This window comes from Chelonia mydas, chromosome 15 (assembly GCF_015237465.2).
Source record: "Chelonia mydas isolate rCheMyd1 chromosome 15, rCheMyd1.pri.v2, whole genome shotgun sequence".
Lineage (NCBI taxonomy): Eukaryota > Metazoa > Chordata > Testudines > Cheloniidae > Chelonia > Chelonia mydas.
The window spans coordinates 5,908,712-5,926,892 of record NC_057856.1 but is presented as its reverse complement, the minus strand read 5'-3'; the positions used below and the strand labels follow the sequence as shown (position 1 = coordinate 5,926,892).

The following is an 18,181-nucleotide window of genomic DNA, read 5'->3' as shown; positions in this document are numbered from 1 at the left end:
ATAAGCTTTCGTGAGCTACAGCTCACTTCATCGGATGCATGCAGTGGAAAATACAAGTGGGGATATTTATATACACACAGAACATGAAACAATGGGTGTTACCATACACACTGTAAGGAGAGTGATCACTTAAGATGAGCTAATACCAGCAGGAGAGCGGGGGCAGGGGGAAGAAAACCTTTTGTAGTGATAATCAAGGTGGGCCATTTCCAGCAGTTGACAAGAACGTCTGAGGAACAGTGGGGGTGGGGAAATAGTTTTACTTTGTGTAATGACACATCCACTCCCAGTCTCTAGTCAAGCCGAAATTAATTGTATCCAGTTTGCAAATTAATTCCAATTCAGCAGTCTCTCGTTGGAGTCTGTTTTTGAAGTCTTTTTTTTGAAGAATTGTCACTTTTAGGTCTCTAATCGAGTGACCAGAGAGATTGAAGTGTTCTCCGAATGGTTTTTGAATGTTATAATTCTTGACATCTGATTTGTGTCCATTTATTCATTTACGTAGAGACTGTCCAGTTCGACCAATGTACATGGCAGAGGGGCATTGCTGGCATATGATGGCATATCTCACATTGGTGGATGTGCAGGTGAACGAGCCTCTGATAGTGTGGCTGATGTGATTAGGCCTTATGATGGTGTCCCCTGAATAGATATGTGGGCACAGTTGGCAAGGGGCTTTGTTGCAAGGATAGGTTCCTGGGTTAGTGGTTCTGCTGTGAGGTATGTGGTTACTGGTGAGTATTTGCTTCAGGTTGGGGGGCTGTCTGTAAGCAAGGACTGGCCTGTCTCCCAAGATCTGTGAGAGTAATGGGTCGTCCTTCAGGATAGGTTGTAGATCCTTGATGATGCCTTGGAGAGGTTTTAGTTGGGGGCTGAAGGTGATGGCTAGTGGCGTTCTGTTATTTTCTTTGTTGGGCCTGTCCTGTAGTAGGTGACTTCTGGGTACTCTTCTGGCTCTGTCAATCTGTTTCTTCACTTCAGCAGGTGGGTATTGTAGTTGTAAGAATGCTTGATAGAGATCTTGTAGGTGTTTGTCTCTGTCTGAGGGGTTGGAGCAAATGTGGTGGTATCGTAGAGCTTGGCTGTAGACAATGGATCGTGTGGTGTGGTCAGGGTGAAAGCTGGAGGCATGTAGGTAGGAATAGCGGTCAGTAGGTTTCCGGTATAGGGTGGTGTTTATGTGACCATCGCTTATTAGCACTGTAGTGTCCAGGAAGTGGATCTCTTGTGTGGACTGGTCCAGGCTGAAGTTGATGGTGGGATGGAAAATGTTGAAATCATGGTGGAATTCCTCAAGGGCTTCTTTTCCATGAGTCCAGATGATGAAGATGTCATCAATATAGCGCAAGTAGAGTAGGGGCGTTAGGGGACGAGAGCTGAGGAAGCGTTGTTCTAAGTCAGCCATAAAAATGTTGGCATACTGTGGGGCCATGCGGGTACCCATAGCAGTGCCGCTGATTTGAAGGTATACATTGTCCCCAAATGTGAAATAGTTATGGGTGAGGACAAAGTCACAAAGTTCAGCCACCAGGTTTGCCGTGACATTATCGGGGATAGTGTTCCTGATGGCTTGTTCCTGATGGCTCTTTGTGTGGAATGTTATTTACAACTATTCTAGCACCTCTCTTCCTACAAGGCAACTGACTTCAATGGACAGTAGAATCTTTGAGATGATCAAACAACCTAACAACTCTTCATATGGCTGTGGTTTTATTTTTTTCCCATTCATGCTATTGCTGTCTGCCATCTGGAAGCCGGTCTTCTGTCTTCACCTCCGTCACTTTCCTGTGGTCATCGCTGGTTTGAGCGGTGCACCTGGTATCTGCAGCTGAGTGGCTTGGCCCTCATCCCTTGAGACCAGTTGTTCACTGGTTGCTCTGAGGAAACGAGGGTTGTGGTGATAGCGTTGTACTTCATCATGTAGGACCCTGGTGCTATTCCCTGCACCCACTGCCTCCATCACTAGGGCATGGCTGTACCCTGGCATGGTCCTAGATGGAGTTCAGGGTCCATCCTGGTGCCTCTCTCTTCATAATATTTGACTTGCTGCCACCACTGTTTAATTTGTTCCATCCCATTTTCCACTACTGCTGGCTCCTGTGGCCTAGGAGGAGAAGGACTCACTGCCCATGGGAGTCATTGCAACCCCACTGGAGCTAGCTGTGAATTGGGCCCCGAGCCGGATCTGGTCAGCTCAACAGGCTGCTGAGCTATTCTAACCAGCCACGTTGCTCCAACCAACATTCCTCCCACTAGGGCTACAGAGTCCCAGAGCCAGTGGCCACAGCACTCGCCAGGGAACTCACCTGGGTAGCCTAGATGATATCTGTAGGTAGTTGCTAGGTGAGGCACAGGTGTAAATTAAGGCAGTAATGCAATGAGCTTATAAGCCTCAACAACTGTAAGACAGTAGCTTAGCTAAACTTATCAAGGCACAAAGCCTTAACAGGAGTAGCTAACCAGGAGTGACCCTAGATCATAAGACAGCACAAGGCAGAATGCTGTAGGGACTAAACTGCTGACAGGTAATCACAAGATGCTACTTTATACCAGCTTGTTTTTTTTAAAGTTAGGAACATCAGCAGATGTCTGACCACAAGAATACCATAGTAACTGATTGACATATATACTAATAAGCTATGGAAGAAGGGCACCCCAACATTAGTAGGGGGAGGAACTACAAATAAGGAAAAGGGGCTGAATATGCATTAGGCAGAGTGGCATCAATATAACACATGATAACAGCCTGCATCCTGGGGAGAGGCTTAGATGACAGCTGCTGGTGATGGTGAAGGGGAAGATAACTGACACATCAGGCTGTTCAGCCAGGGCTGGTGTAGGTCTATGTATTATCTCTAGCTGCCTTGCTGGGTTAGAGTATTCATGACTTTGGGAACTGTATTAATACAATTATAAACCTAGTGTGATTTCCCACGTGTGTGTGTGTGTGTGTGTGTGTGTGTGTTATAGCCATGCACATCAGAGCTCCCCCTGAACAGTTATTCTGATAATATGGGGCCTGATCTAGCAGAACCTACCAAACTTCCAAGTGCTAACGGGGGAAACTAAATCAGTAATATAATCGCTATACAATCAATAGATCAGGCAACCCCTGCCCAGGGCTTTCTTTTCCCTTCTGTGCTATCTCCCACCACAGCACAGTGGCTGAGTGGCAGCTTGGAAGGCCAGTCCTATCATTTAATTAAAGCCAAAGAGCTTCTCTTTAATACCATCTTATCCAGGTCAGGAGGGAGAACGGGTTTAGCTGGGGCTGATGGCTCTGCCTCCCAATGTCCGAAGGGGCCTGACAACTTTCAGTGGATCGCTGTTCATCAACAATAAAACTAGGGATTGCAGAGCTGCCCAGATCTACCATCCAGGTACAGTAGTCGGTAGCACAGTAATCCTGGGGCCCCGGTCAGGGTCTGCGCACTCTCTGCTCTGCCCGCCCCAGATCCAGTGTGGATTACAACACCGCTTACAGGGGCTCTGCTTCGGGAATGTGTTTGGGTGTTTGCTGTTGCTTTTACGGCTGCAAAGTCAAAATGGACTTTGCTTTATTCTATGAATAGAGGCTTTTGTCTCCTACAATGTGCACTGAGAGAGGCCGAGCTCTGAGCAGCACAAACACCAGCCTTCCTGGCCTGCCCCATGTGTTGTGTGCTCACTCTAAGGGGCCTTACACAATAAGGTGCGCAGTGAAGGAGATGGGCTCCAAGTAAGGAGGGGAAGCGGGATGGGTGTACAGGCAGGGAATCTCTTTGTATTATCCTTGTCCCACCAGGTATGTGGTGGAGAGATTGCAAAGGTTGGGATTGTTTAGGATGAAGAGGCCATGAATAAGGACAGAAGTGGACAGGTTGATCAGGAACTTATTTGGGATAAATCTCTGTCCTGTGTTATACAAGTCAGAGTAGATGATCACGGTGGTCTCTTCTGGCCTTGGAATCTATTAACCCTACTGATCTTTCTCCTAATACAAGAACAAGGGGCATTTAGTGAAACTGAGGCAGCAAGTACAAAACTGGTAAAAAGGGAATTTGTTTTATACCATCATATGATTAACCTGCAGAGCCCCCTGCCATTTGATATTGCTGATGCCAGGATGTTGGTGGGAATCATAAAAGCATCAACCATGTATGTGGATAATGGGAAAACCCACATTTACATTAGAGAGGATTAAAAAAAATTGGAAGGGATCTAAACCCACAAGCCAACCTTGAAAAGGGTCACAGTGAAACCCCATCAGGATCACCCACAGGGGAGTTCCTGCACTTTCTGCATTAGCAGCTGGTGCTAGCTACTGCCAGCAACAGGAGACTGGGCTTCAGGGGCCAGGCCTGACCCCCTAGGGAGGGGCCAAGATCCTGTGTTCATAGACAGTGTCTATGTGCTATGCAGGGCAGGCTGCATTCTCAGGTTTGTTCTTCAGTAAAATGCCTATTTTGTGGGCAGGTTCTCCCCAGTGAAACTGGGATTTGCAGTGTGGCAAAGGGAAAGACCTGCTACCTTGTGCCTTTTCATTCCTGCACAGGGCATGAGGTGCTGTCCAGCCTGCCCCTCCAGATGATGCTATTCTTCAATGTCTTCTACTTCCCATTCTGGTGCCTGTCCGAGGGGATAATGCTGGCATTAAAGGTACCATATAACCAGGGATGTTAGAACTGAGAAGATGCGTGAAGTCCCACCTAATACATTCCTTCAGTGCCCAAGCCACTGCACAATTGTCCTTTCTTGGCAGTCTGTCAGCCAAGCCTCTGTCCCGGTCAGGGTTTATCAAGCAGAAAGGGTTTTTGTCGACAAATGGCCTTTTTTCAAAAACTCTTTCTCAAACTGACCTTTTAGAAAGTTTTTGTTTTTCATTAATTTTTGCATGAGATTTTTATCAAAACTTTTCTTGAACCCATTTCCAAACCAGCCATCAAAATCCTTCATTTCCCAAAACACAAGTAACCACAAAATGGGTCCATTTCAAACCCTGAGAAATGGAAACTCCTGTCAAATGGCAAAACTTCTTGGGCTCCTCTTATGTTTTCATTTGGTTTAAATGTCCAGGCCAGGGGAAGTCCAAGAGAGGATTTTGCTGCCGGATCCATCCCATGGGCAAGAAGCATCCCTCTGGAGGGTACTGGGCCATAGGCAGTCAGGCCTAGTGGTGGAAATGAGAGTTCCTCCTGTTGGTTAGAGCTGGGTCCAGGGTGGGGCAGATTCTGGGAAATGAGCCAATGGTCAGCACTGGAGAGATAGAAACAGTCTAGCAGAGAAAGGTATAATATAATCCAATGGCTGGAAGTTGAAGCTATACAAATTTAGACTGGAAATAAGGTGCAAATTTTTAACTGTGACAGTAATTAACCATTGGAACAATTTACCAACGGCCATGGTGGATTCTCCATCACTGACCATTTTAAAATTAGGATTCAATGTTTTTCTAAATGATCTGCTCTAGGAATTATTTTGGAGGTCAGACAGATGATCACAATGGTCCCTTCTGGCCTTGGACTCTGTGAATCCATAAATCTGGGCTATCAGCAAAGCTAGGCTCTTGGCAACCTAACAAGCACAGCTGGCCTGTAGTACACTGCCTGATTGGCTGGAAAGTCAGCAGACCAGCTCTTAAGCCCAGCAGCAGCAGTTGTCATCGTCATCGGTGCTTGAAGCAATTGTCCATGGCTGTGACAGCCCCTGTCCTGCCTTGCCTCCTTCCAGCTAACCCACTTCTGAGTCTTGGCTGAAATTTCTGATTTTTGGCTCTGACCCTGGGCTCTGGCACCTGGCCTCTGATTCTGGATTTAACCACTTGTCATGACTGCCCATGTCCCAGACCCTGACAAGGGGGGTGGCAGTGGCAGGTAAGGGAGGCAGGTGAAATGGATGGAGAGTGACTATATGGAGCGAAGGGGTGGGAGAGGTTTGTGTTGGGGCTGGTGGTGGGTGTGGGTCCAGTGGGATGAAATGGGGGATGATATGTCACTAATGCCCTCCCGTTACAGTACAGCCTGCTGCCCTGTTACTATCAGTTCCTCCTTGTTGCTGTCTTCCTGATTCTCGCATTAGCTGACGGGTTACGCTTGTATCTTGGATACATTGGAAATCTGCAAGAAAAGGTAAGAACTGACTCAAGGCCAGGGCAGTCTAGTGGCCAGGACATGGCAGCTACAGCTCCCCATCAAATTCTGCTTCATCACTTCAGCTCTGGAAAGTGTGCTGGTCACACCTCCCTTGCAGGGGGAAGCTCAAATATTTTCATTAATGACTTGAATAATGGAGTGGAGCATATGCTTATAGAATCTGTGGATGACACCAAGCTGAGATGAGTTGCACACATTTTGGAGGGCAGGATTCTGCAGAAAAGGACCTAGGGGTTACAGTGGACGAGAAGCTGGATATGAGTTAACAGTGTGCCCTTGTTGCCAAGAAGGCCAATGGCATTTTGGGATGTATAAGTAGGGGCATTGCCAGCAGATCGAGGGACGTGATCGTTCCCCTCTATTCGACATTGGTGAGGCCTCATCTGGAGTACCGTGTCCAGTTTTGGGCCCCACACTACAAGAAGGATGTGGAAAAATTGGAAAACGTCCAGCAGAGGGCAACAAAAATGATTAGGGGACTGGAACACATGACTTATGAGGAGAGGCTGACGGAACTGGGATTGTTTAGTCTGCGGAAGAGAAGATTGAGGCGGGATTTGATAGCCGCTTTCAACTACCTGAAAGGGGGTTCCAAAGAGGATGGATCTAGACTATTCTCAGTGGTAGCAGATGACAGAACAAGGAGTAGTGGTCTCAAGTTGCAGTGAGGGAGGTTTAGGTTGGATATGAGGAAAAACTTTTTCACTAGGAGGGTGGTGAAGCACTAGAATGTGTTACCAAGGGAGGTGGTGGAATCTCCTTCCTTTGAGGTTTTTAAGGTCAGGCTTGACAAAGCCCTGGCTGGGATGATTTAGTTGGGGATTGGTCCTGCTTTGAGCAGGGGGTTGGACTAGATGACCTCCTGAGGTCCCTTCCAACTCTGAGACTCTATGATTCTATTATTTGAATTCAGAACAACCTTGAAAAATAGCAGAATTGGTCTGAAATAAAAAAGATGAACTTCAATATAGACAAGTGCAAAATACTCCCTTAAGAAGGAAAAATTAAATGCATAACTATAAAAGGGGGAATAACTGGCTAGCTGGTAGTACTGTTGAAAAGGATCTGGGGGTTACAGTAGATCACAAATTGAGTATGAGTCCGCATTGTGATGCAGCTGGGAAAAAATAGGGCTGTCAAGTGATTTAAAAAGATTAATCGCTCTGATAAACAATAATAGAATGTGGTTTATTTAAATATTTTTGGATGTTTTCCACATTTTCAAATATATTTCAGCTACAACACAGAATACAAAGTGTACAGTGCTCACTTTATATTTATTTGTATTACAAATATTTGCACTGTAAAAAAGAAATATTTTAATATATGTATTTAATCATAGAATATCAGGGTTGGAAGGGACCCCAGAAGGTCATCTAGTCCAACCCCCTGCTCAAAGCAGGACCAATCCCCAATTAAATCATCCCAGCCAGGGCTTTGTCAAGCCTGACCTTAAAAACTTCTAAGGAAGGAGATTCTACCACCTCCCTAGGTAACACATTCCAGTGTTTCACCACCCTCTTGGTGAAAAAGTTTTTCCTAATATCGAACCTAAACCTCCCCCACTGCAACTTGAGACCATTACTCCTTGTCCTGTCCTCTTCTACCACTGACAATAGTCTAGAACCATCCTCTCTGGAACCACCTCTCAGGTAGTTGAAAGTAGCTATCAAATCCCCCCTCATTCTTCTCTTCTGCAGACTAAACAATCCCAGTTCCCTCAGCCTCTCCTCATAAGTCATGTGTTCCAGACCCCTAATCATTTTTGTTGCCCTTCGCTGGACTCTCTCCAATTTATCCACATCCTTCTTGTAGTGTGGGGCCCAAAACTGGACACAGTACTCCAGATGAGGCCTCACCAATGTCGAATAGAGGGGAACGATCACGTCCCTCGATCTGCTGGCTATGCCCCTACTTATACATCCCAAAATGCCATTGGCCTTCTTGGCAACAAGGGCACACTGCTGACTCATATCCAGCTTCTCGTCCACTGTCACCCCTAGGTCCTTTTCCGCAGAACTGCTGCCTAGCCATTCGGTCCCTAGTCTGTAGCGGTGCATTGGGTTCTTCCGTCCTAAGTGCAGGACCCTGCACTTATCCTTGTTGAACCTCATCAGATTTCTTTTGGCCCAATCCTTCAATTTGTCTAGGTCCCTCTGTATCCTATCCCTGCCCTCCAGCGTATCTACCACTCCTCCCAGTTTAGTATCATCCGCAAATTTGCTGAGGGTGCAATCCACACCATCCTCCAGATCATTTATGAAGATATTGAACAAAACCGGCCCCAGGACCGACCCTTGGGGCACTCCACTTGATACCGGCTGCCAACTAGACATGGAGCCATTGATTACTACCCATTGAGCCCGACAATCTAGCCAACTTTCTACCCACCTTATAGTGCATTCATCCAGCCCATACTTCTTTAACTTGCTGACAAGAATACTGTGGGAGACCGTGTCAAAAGCTTTGCTAAAGTCAAGAAACAATACATCCACTGCTTTCCCTTCATCCACAGAACCAGTAATCTCATCATAGAAGGCGATTAGATTAGTCAGGCATGACCTTCCCTTGGTGAATCCATGCTGACTGTTCCTGATCACTTTCCTCTCATGTAAGTGCTTCAGGATTGATTCTTTGAGGACCTGCTCCATGATTTTTCCAGCGACTGAGGTGAGGCTGACTGGCCTGTAGTTCCCAGGATCCTCCTTCTTCCGTTTTTTAAAGATTGGCACTACATTAGCCTTTTTCCAGTCATCTGGGACTTCCCCCGTTCGCCGCGAGTTTTCAAAGATAATGGCTAGTGGCTCTGCAATCACAGCCGCCAATTCCTTTAGCACTCTTGGATGCAACTCGTCCGGCCCCATGGACTTGTGCACGTCCAGCTTTTCTAAATAGTCCCTAACCACCTCTTTCTCCACTGAGGGCTGGCCATCTACTCCCCATGCTGTGACGGCCAGCGCCATATTTTTCAATTCACCTAATACAAGTACTGTAGTGCAATCTCTTTATCATGAACATTGAACTTACAAATGTAGAATTATGTACAAAAAATAGCTGCACTCAAAAATAAAACAATGTAAAACTTTAGAACCTACAAGTCCCCTCAATCCTACTTCTTATTCAGTCAACTGCTCAGACAAACAAGTTTCTTTACATTTGCAGGAGATAATGCTGCCTGCTTCTTGTTTACAATGTCACCTGAAAGTGAGAACAGGCATTCACATGGCACTGTTGTAGCTGGAGTCACAAGATATTTACGTGCCAGATATGGTAAAGATTCCTATGTCCCTTCATGCTTCGCCCACCATTCCAGAGGACGTGCATCCATGCCGATGATGGATTCTGCTTGATAACGATCCAAAGCAGTGCAAAGCGATGCACATTCATTTTCATCATCTGAGTCAGATGCCACCAACAAAAGGTTGATTTTCTCTTTTGATGGTTCGGGTTCTGTAGTTTTGGCATCAGACTGGTGCTCTCAAGACTTCTGAAAGCATGCTCCACACTTCGTCCCTCTCAGATTTTGGAAGGCACTTCAGATTCTTAAACTTGGTTCAAGTGCTGTAGCTATCTTTAGAAATCTCACATTGGTACTGTGACAGGGTGTGGGGCAAAGGGTTGCTGATTCAGCCGTCTGTCATGCCAGCTTCCTTTTAGAGGGAAAGATTAGAGCTGACTGGAGATAACCTGGCCCTAATTGGGGAGACAGAGACAGCTGTCGCCTAATTAGCCTGGGGCTGTATAAAAACCTCAGCGGAAGGAAGCCAAAGAGGGAGTAGAAAGAAAGGGTAAAGGTAGGGAGGGGAAGCAGGGAAGTATTTCTTCCCTGTCTTCAGATGGTGAAGGGCCAACTGTACATGGTGAAATGATGGTAGGAACAAGTCTGTGAATTAACTTCACCAGTGGATACTCACCCCAGGGTCTGAGTGATTTTGTGGACTTAGCAGAGGAAGGAGCTAAGGGGGCCCTGCCACACTCTGCTACAGGTACCTTCTTTGCATTTTGTCAAATCTGCAGTGAACGTGTTCTTAATTTCAACAACATGTGCTGGGTTGTCATCTGAGACTGATATAACATGAAATATATGGCAGAATGCAGGTAAAACAGAGCAGGAGACATACAATTCTCCCCCAAGGTGTTCAGTCACAAATCTAATTAATGCATTTTTTTTTTTTTTTAATAAATGGAAGCATGTCCTCTGGGTGATGGGTTGGACCCCCACCTTCTAGGATGTCACCTGATGTACTGGGGTTTCACTGAGCTTCTTCTGCTTCATCAGCCTGGACTCCCTGTCCCTGTTTTGCTGAATTAGGCTCTCCAGCCTCTTGCAGCGTACACACACACATACAGGTAGGGATGCACCAGCTGTAGAATCACACAGAGGCTGCAAACAGCTCTCTATTGGAAGACTCAGCCAGGAAATTGTCCAGCACTCAAGTGCTCCTCCCCTCTGGAGAGTACACACAAGATAATATTGTCTCACACTGTATAGAAAGATCTGCACAGTGCAAACTCATAAAAATTTGCCCTTTCCCTTAAGGTGGAAAGAGATATGTACAACTTCTTCCCCCCGCCCCACCAGATAGTAATTACACAAACTGGGTTATGTTATAAACAAGAAATAAGTTTATTAACTTAAAATTTACCTTTCGTAGTTCTTATAAGGGATAGCAAACAGAACAAAGCAGATTACTGAGCAAATAAAACAAAATATGCAAACTAAGCTTAATACACTAAAGACACAGGTTACAAAATGTTGTTTAGGCAGATTGCAGAGTTTCTGTAGCTTAGAGTTCGTTATTTCTCTTTACGAAGTAGACTCCTATCTTAGTCTGGACTCAGCCCTTGCCTTTCCCTCAGCTTAGTTTCTTTGTCTCTTCAGTACTTTCAGCATCCTTTCTTCTTGGGTTGGAAGGCAAAGGACAAGAGTGTTGGATTGCCTTAATTCCCAGCCTTAAATAGAATTTATATAAGGTGGGAAGCCCCTGTGTCCAGTAGAAAAGTACAAGCAGTGTCTGAGGTGGTACTTTATACCAGGTGATGTTATCACCTGACCTTGCAGTGTCAAAACAATGTCCCAGAACACTTCTCAGGAAGGAGAGAGATTAGTATCTTCAAAGTATTATTGTTTCTTCCTAATGGCCCATCAAGGCTGATGGACTGCTGTCTGGTGGGTGTTTCCCAAGTACACTCAGAGTTGAAATTGTTACATAGTCAATATTCCTAACTTTAGATACAGAAATGATTCATGCATACAAATTGAATAATCATATTCAGTAAATCATAACCTTTCCAATGATATCTTACAAGATCCATCTTGCATAAAATAGATCTTAGTTATGCCATATTCATATTATAAGCATATTTCTATAAAGAATATGCAGCGTCACATCACACTCTGGAATGGTGGCCAAAGCATCAAGGGGCATACGAATGTTTAGCATACCTGACACAAATAACTTGCAATGCCTGCTGCAACAGTGCCATGAGAACACCTGTCCCCATTTTCAGGTGACATGGTAAATAAGAAGCAGGCAGCATTATCGCCCATAAATGTAAACAAACTTGTTTGTCTTAGCGATTGGCTGGACAAGAAGTAGGACTGAGTAGACTTGTAGGCTCTAAAGTTTTACATTGTTTTGTTTGAGTGCAGTTATGTAACAAAAAAAATCTACATTTGTAAGTTGCACTTTCACGATAGGGATTGCACTACAGTACTTGTATGAGGTGAATTGAAAAATACTATTTCTTTTGTTTATCATTTTTACAGTGCAAATATTTGTAATATAAAGGAGCACTATACACTTTGTATTTTGGGTTGTAAATTGAAATAAAATATTTGAAAATGTAGAAAAACATCCACAAATATTTAATAAATTTCAATTGGTATTCTATTGTTTAACAGTGTGATTAAAACTGTGATTAATTGCGATTAATTTTTTGAGTTAATTGTGTGAGTTAACTAATTAATCAACAGCCCTACTAAAAAGGCGAATATAATTCTGGAGTGTATTAACAGGCATGTCATATGTAAAACACAGGAGATAATTGTCCCACTCTACTCAGCTCTGGTGAGGCCTCAGCTGGAGTACTGTGCACCACACTTTAGGAAATATGTGGACAGATTGGGGAGTCCAGAGGAGGGCAACAAAAATGATCAAAAGTTTAGAAAACCTGACCTATGAGGAAAGGTTTAAAAAAAAAAGTGGGCATGTTTAATCTAAAGAAAAGAAGCCTGAGGGGGCACCTGATCATAGTCCTCTTTAAAATTTCCCTTAACATATTTGAAGACTGTTATCAATTATTAGCCATGTCCACTGAAGGTAGGACAAGAAGTAATGGGTTTAATTTGCAGCTAGTGGGATTTAGATTAGATATTAGGAAACACTTTCTAGCTATAAGGATAGTTAAGCTCTGGACTAGGTTTCCAAGGGAGGGTGTGGAATCCCCATCACTGGAGGTTTTAACGAACAGGTTAGACAAACATCTGACAGGGAAGGTCAAGGTTTACTTGGTCCTACCTCAGTGCGGAGGGCTGGACTTGATGACTTCTCAAGGTCCCTTCCAGCCTGACATTTCTGTGACTGTATGAAAAGAAGATAAAAGTACATGAAATACTTTCCTAATTTATCAAAGTACAAAATCACTTGCCCCTGCCCCCACCCTAATGTTCTCTTTCCATGAAAGTGATCACTGGAGTTGCCATAGGGAAGTTATGTGATTGCAAAAGGAGGGAAGGAGTGGCTAGGTGCCAACTAGTAGCAGGGACACGTGTATGAGAAGAAATATGTTAAGAGCTGGTCCTCACTATGAATGATATTGAGACCTGAAGCCCAAGAATAATTCATGGAAATTAACTGGCCGATACTTTGAATTAATTGAATAGTAAGCCTGGCACCAATTCCATCTCCTTTGCATCACTGTAAAGAAGACCGCTCTGTCTTAAGAAGACACCCTAGTCCACAGGGATCCCAGTTGCTATAAAGCAGGCATAGTAGCCTTTATATCACTTCCTTTCCCCCTTGGGTGTAGGTTTCCAAGGGCAGGATGGAGTGGAGCTATGATCCTAGCTGGGGAAGCAGTCATGGGGTGGGGGTGGGGGTGGGGGACTGGACGGACTGTTGTGGCTGGTGCAACTGACAGGAGCCCTTAGGCTGCCCTAAATTATGCCAGGAATTTTGTGCTTCCGCCCCCCGAGTGAAAAAGTGGTTTACAGTCACCTTCTTACATACCCTGGGTCCTCTGCTGAGCTCAGCCGAGCCTAGGCTAAGGCACCTATCTGGCTCTCCTCACCATAGTGTCTGAATGTGACAGAATATACCTGTTTCCACGCCCTACATACCATTGTAATAATCTTTGCACAAAATATGCCTTGTGAGGTATCATTTGAAAACTCATAATTTGCTGATCATTATTGTCCTGGTAAAATGTGTGGCAACATTGTATGTGAAGTTTATAAGATTCCACTGCATGGTGTTATTAACACATGTTCCAAACAGAGGCTGGCAAACAGGCCTGTCCCAAACAAAGGAATGTGTGCTTTGCTTAATTTGCATTTAAGCAATAAGCACATCAAGCGGGGCAGACAAAGGAAGTTCAACCAGGTGGAAAAAACCAACATGGTTTCCTTCCACATAAATCTCAGCTGGAAATGTTTTCAAGAGGGGGACTGAAATTATAAAAAGGAGAGACAAACATCCCAAGGATCCCACTCCCTCTTCCTGCCCATTGCATTCACAGCACCTGAAGTGACAACTGAAGCATTCATTGGATTCTGGGAGAAGGGGTCCTGACCTAAGAAATGTGGTCAGCAAGACTGCTAAAAGCATGTGATGAGAAAACTTTGCTTTGAATTTAACAGAGCTTGTTAGGCACCAGCTATGTTTTATCTTTACTTTTCTTGTAACTATTTCTGACTTTTATGCCTCATTACTTGTACTCACTTAAAATCTCTCTCTGTGATTAATAAACTTGTTTTATTGTTTTATCTAATCCAGTGGGTTTAAATTGAAGTGTCTGGGGAAACCCCATTTGGGGTGGCAAGTTGTGTGCATATTATTCCTATTAAAGAAATAACGGATGTTATATAAACTTGTAGTGTCCAGGAGAGGGCTGGGCAGTACAGGACATACATGGCTGGGGGGTGTTGGGGTCACTCTGCAGTAAGAACTACAGTGTGGCTGGCTATCTGCAGCACACACACAGACATAGCTGGGTGTGACTTGCACGCTAGAGGCTGTTTGTGAGCAGTCCAGGCTGGAGGCTACAGCAGCAAGGCATTGTAAAGGGCTCCCCAGGTAGGGCAGGGGTGACGAAGCTACTCACTGGTCTGGGTTGTACCTGGGTATGTCTCACTGAGCGCCGCTCAGTCTTTAATGTATTCATCTGCACAACCCCCTGTGGGGTAGGAAGCACTATTATCCCCACTTTACAGATTGGGAACAGAGACAGATAGCTTGTCCGGACAGCATGTGGCAAGCTAGGTTGTAACTTACCTCTCATTAGCCTGCCAGGCAGTAACTGACTGTTGGCTGGCACTAACAGTTCCTGAGTAATCTTTGATCTACTTGTATTTCAGAGCACGCTATGAAACTTTTAGTGCACAGCAACAGGGTCCACATAGACACTCAGTGCTCAGCAAACCCAAGTGTAAATCTGTCTTGCACTATTTGTCCACACAAGCCCTAAGTGACTTGCCCAAGGTCACACAGGAAGTCTGTGGTAAAGGAGAGAATTAAACCCAGGTCTTCTGAGTGGCAGGCTAATATCCTACCCGCTGAGCCACACTTCCTTAGCTCAGCAAGACCTGTTAGTGGATAACCTGAGTCAAATAAATTATGCACCCAGCTGTACTCCGCTTTGGGTCAAAAGTCCTGCAAGATCTGTGGCTGTGGCTGGGCCCCACTGGAGGCTAAGCAGACAAGCAAAGGGAGAGTGAAATGCTGGAGCGTCCTTTATGGTGATGCTTAGGGGGGAATGGCTAAGTTCTAGAGCATAGAATTCCCAATCCTGGGATCCAAGTCCTACACAGTGATCTGTGTCTCACTTCACACATTCTCTTGATGTCTCAGTCCCAAAGCCTAGGCTGCATGCTTCTCTTTGTAGTGTTTGCTGTGGTGTTTTCAGTCTTTCCTCTCGGCTTCCTTTGCTTCTGCAGGTACCTGAACTCGCTGGATTCCTGCTCCTATCCTTCCTGATACAGCTCCCCCTTCTGCTTTTCCTCCTCACGGATGAGCACATAATTCGGCTGCCCCTGGAGACAGCTGTGCATATCATTTACCTGGTGTTTCTTGCCTCAGAGATCACAGCTGCCTTCTTTGGACTTAAAGTGATGACAAGGCAGCTTGCTACACAGTTCTACCTGAAACAATTTGAGGACGCAGGCAGACCGTGGCAATCAGGGCATAGCATGAGCCAAGGCAGGGCAGCCCATCCAGGCAGAAGCGGCCAGCTGGCCAACAGGAGAGAGAAGGGAGTTGATACTACGTGAACGTGGTCCCTACGCAGGAAGCCGCAACACCAGAACATCCTCCTGCACTATGTGACCATTGACTGGAAATATTTTTTTCTGGGAATGCTTTAAAATAAATGTCTGAGAGATACAGCTGGCCTATATGAATGTAAACACACTCCAGCGAGAGACTGCTGAATTGGAATTAATTTGCAAACTGGACACCATTAAATTAGGCTTGAATAAAGACTGGGCGTGGATGTGTCATTACACAAAGTAAAACTATTTCCCCATGTTTGTTTTCCCCTCCCCCCCTCCACTGTTCCTTACATGTTCTTGTCAACTGCTGGAAATGGCCCACCTTGATTATCACTACAAAAGGTGTGTGGGGGGGGTTTGTTTGTTTGTTTTTCTCTCCTGCTGGTAATAGCTCACCTTACCTGATCACTCTCGTTACAGTGTGTATGGTAACACTCATTATTTCATGTTCTCTGTGTACATAAAATCTCCCTATTGTATTTTCCACTGCATGAATCCTATGAAGTGAGCTGTAGTTCATGAAAGCTTATGCTCAAATAAATTTGTTAGTCTCTAAGGTGCCACAAGTCCTCTTTTTCTTTTTAGGGCTAACAGGGTTAATTCAAGGGTCTTTCAGATGACTGAGCGAAAGTTGGAGAATGTTGGTGCTGAAGTTGGGCACATAAATTAAATTGGCTTTGACTGACAAAAGGGTGTAGCACACCACCTCTGACTCCAGTGGGAGATGCAGGGGGCTCAGCACAAATGAAAGGCAGCCAGTGTCATTTAGATGCCTAATTCCAGGTATGCAGTCTGGAAAATGCCAGCCCTAGTATATTGTGAAGAGCTTGCATGACAGATTGTGGGGCAGAGCTGCCACATGAGGGGTTTACACCCTCTAGTGTAAGGGTGCAACACACCCCTGCTCCCTAAATGAGCCCAATTCCTTGGGTTTGGAGCAGAGTGAGCTGAACTTCCCCCTTAGATGGGGAGAAAGGTTTTTTGCTAGTCATATGTTGCTTTGCATGCAGGGAGTTAAATGCATTTTAGGATACCAGGAAATAAATTTGTGCCAAATGGCTCAAGATTTTCCTAAAACACAACAAAGTGTCAGTAGTTTCCTGCCTGAATGCAGTTCCTGGTGGGAGGCGACTGCAATGCAGGGGGTGTCTCCCCAAGCCAGCGCATTCCGTGGGGGCTGGTCTGAAACACGAGTTCACATTCCGCCCTTTAGTTAAATAGTGGCTCACAGGTGCTCTTAAAATTAGACTCAGCTAGTAGGTGCATTTACGCTTGAGCTTAAACTTAGTCAACTGAAGTCAGTGGGAGCTGTATATGAGTGAGGACTGGGGGATCAAACCCTTGTAGATGGTCTTGTTACATAGGTATGTTTTAATAAGTGGGGGTCTTAGTTAGAAACAAGAGCAGCAGTTGCCTGTAAAAGAAAGACTAAACTGTCCTCTTCCTAGGGGAGTGAATGCAAAACTCCCACTGATGCATCAGGGCAGGCTGGGCCACAGCACATGTGATTATGACTAGCTGGAAATGCATTGGCCATTCTAAAATCTCGGGGATGGGTCTTCAGCTATTGTACTGAATTCGCTGGAGCTCCATGACTCACCCCAGTTGAGGACCCAGCCATCAGACTTCAACTCAGTTATGCTAACAGCAGAGCGGGTGCTTCGAATCGTTATGGTGGGACATTCCAGCACTATCTACACGTATCGCTTCCTCCTGCTCCAGGCAAAATTAAGGTTGGGATTAAGGCCTGGTCTACACTTCAAACATTTTACCAGCATGGCTACATTGGTTAGTTGTGTGAGTTTTTGCTGACATAGCTATGCTGGTAAAAGTTCAAGTTTGGATGTGGTTATTAGAGGTACCAGTATAGCTTATATTTAGGGCTGTCAATTAATTGCAGTTATTTACATGATTAACTAAAAATAATTAATCACAATTTTAAAAATCGATTTATAACAATAGAATACCAATTGAATACCAATTGAAATTTATTAAATATTTTGGATGTTTTTCTACATTTTCGATATTGATTTCAATTTACAACCCAGAATACAAAGTGCTCAGTGCTCACTTTATATTATTATTTTTTATTACAAATATTTGCACTGTAAAATGATAAGCAAAAGAAACAGTATTTTTCAATTCACCTCATACAAGTACTGAAGTGCAATCTCTTTATCGTGAAAGTGTAACTTACAAATGCAGATTTTTTTGGTTACAAAACTGCACTCAAAACCAAAACAGTGTAAAACTTTAGAGCTTACAGGTACACTCAGTCTACTTCTTATTCCGCCAATCGCTAAGACAAACAAGTTTGTTTACATTGACGGGAGATACTGCTGCCTGCTTCTTATTTATGTTGTAGCCGGCATTGCAAGGTATTTACATCCCGGATATGCAAAACATTCATATGCCCCTTCATGCTTCGCCCATCATTCCAGAGGACATGCTTCCATGCTGACGATGCTCGTTTAAAAAAAAATGCATCAATTAAATTTGTGACTGTACTCTTTGGGGGGAGAATTGTATGTCTCCTGCTCTGTTTTACCTGCATTCTGCA

The 18,181-nt window shown here is 44.6% G+C and overlaps 1 protein-coding gene across 1 annotated transcript; it reads left to right on the top strand.

Annotated features, from left to right (window-relative positions):
• The first annotated feature begins 3,274 nt into the window (after positions 1–3,274).
• LOC119563811 (transmembrane protein 17B-like) lies at positions 3,275–15,870 on the top strand. Its single transcript, XM_043529768.1, has 4 exons — positions 3,275–3,380; positions 4,535–4,638; positions 5,994–6,107; positions 15,289–15,870. The coding sequence occupies exons 1-4, from the start codon at positions 3,275–3,277 to the stop codon at positions 15,619–15,621; spliced, it is 657 nt and encodes a 218-aa protein (XP_043385703.1). The 3' UTR covers positions 15,622–15,870.
• The last annotated feature ends 2,311 nt before the right edge of the window (positions 15,871–18,181 follow it).

Excerpts from the sequence above, each read along its gene's own strand:
- LOC119563811 (XM_043529768.1), top strand. The coding sequence starts at position 3,275 with ATGGCTCTGCCTCCCAATGTCCGAAGGGGCCTGACAACTTTCAGTGGA. Across the intron at positions 3,381-4,534 it reads TGCCCAGATCTACCATCCAG|GGCATGAGGTGCTGTCCAGC; the intron begins GTACAGTAGTCG and ends ATTCCTGCACAG. Across the intron at positions 4,639-5,993 it reads GGATAATGCTGGCATTAAAG|TACAGCCTGCTGCCCTGTTA; the intron begins GTACCATATAAC and ends CTCCCGTTACAG.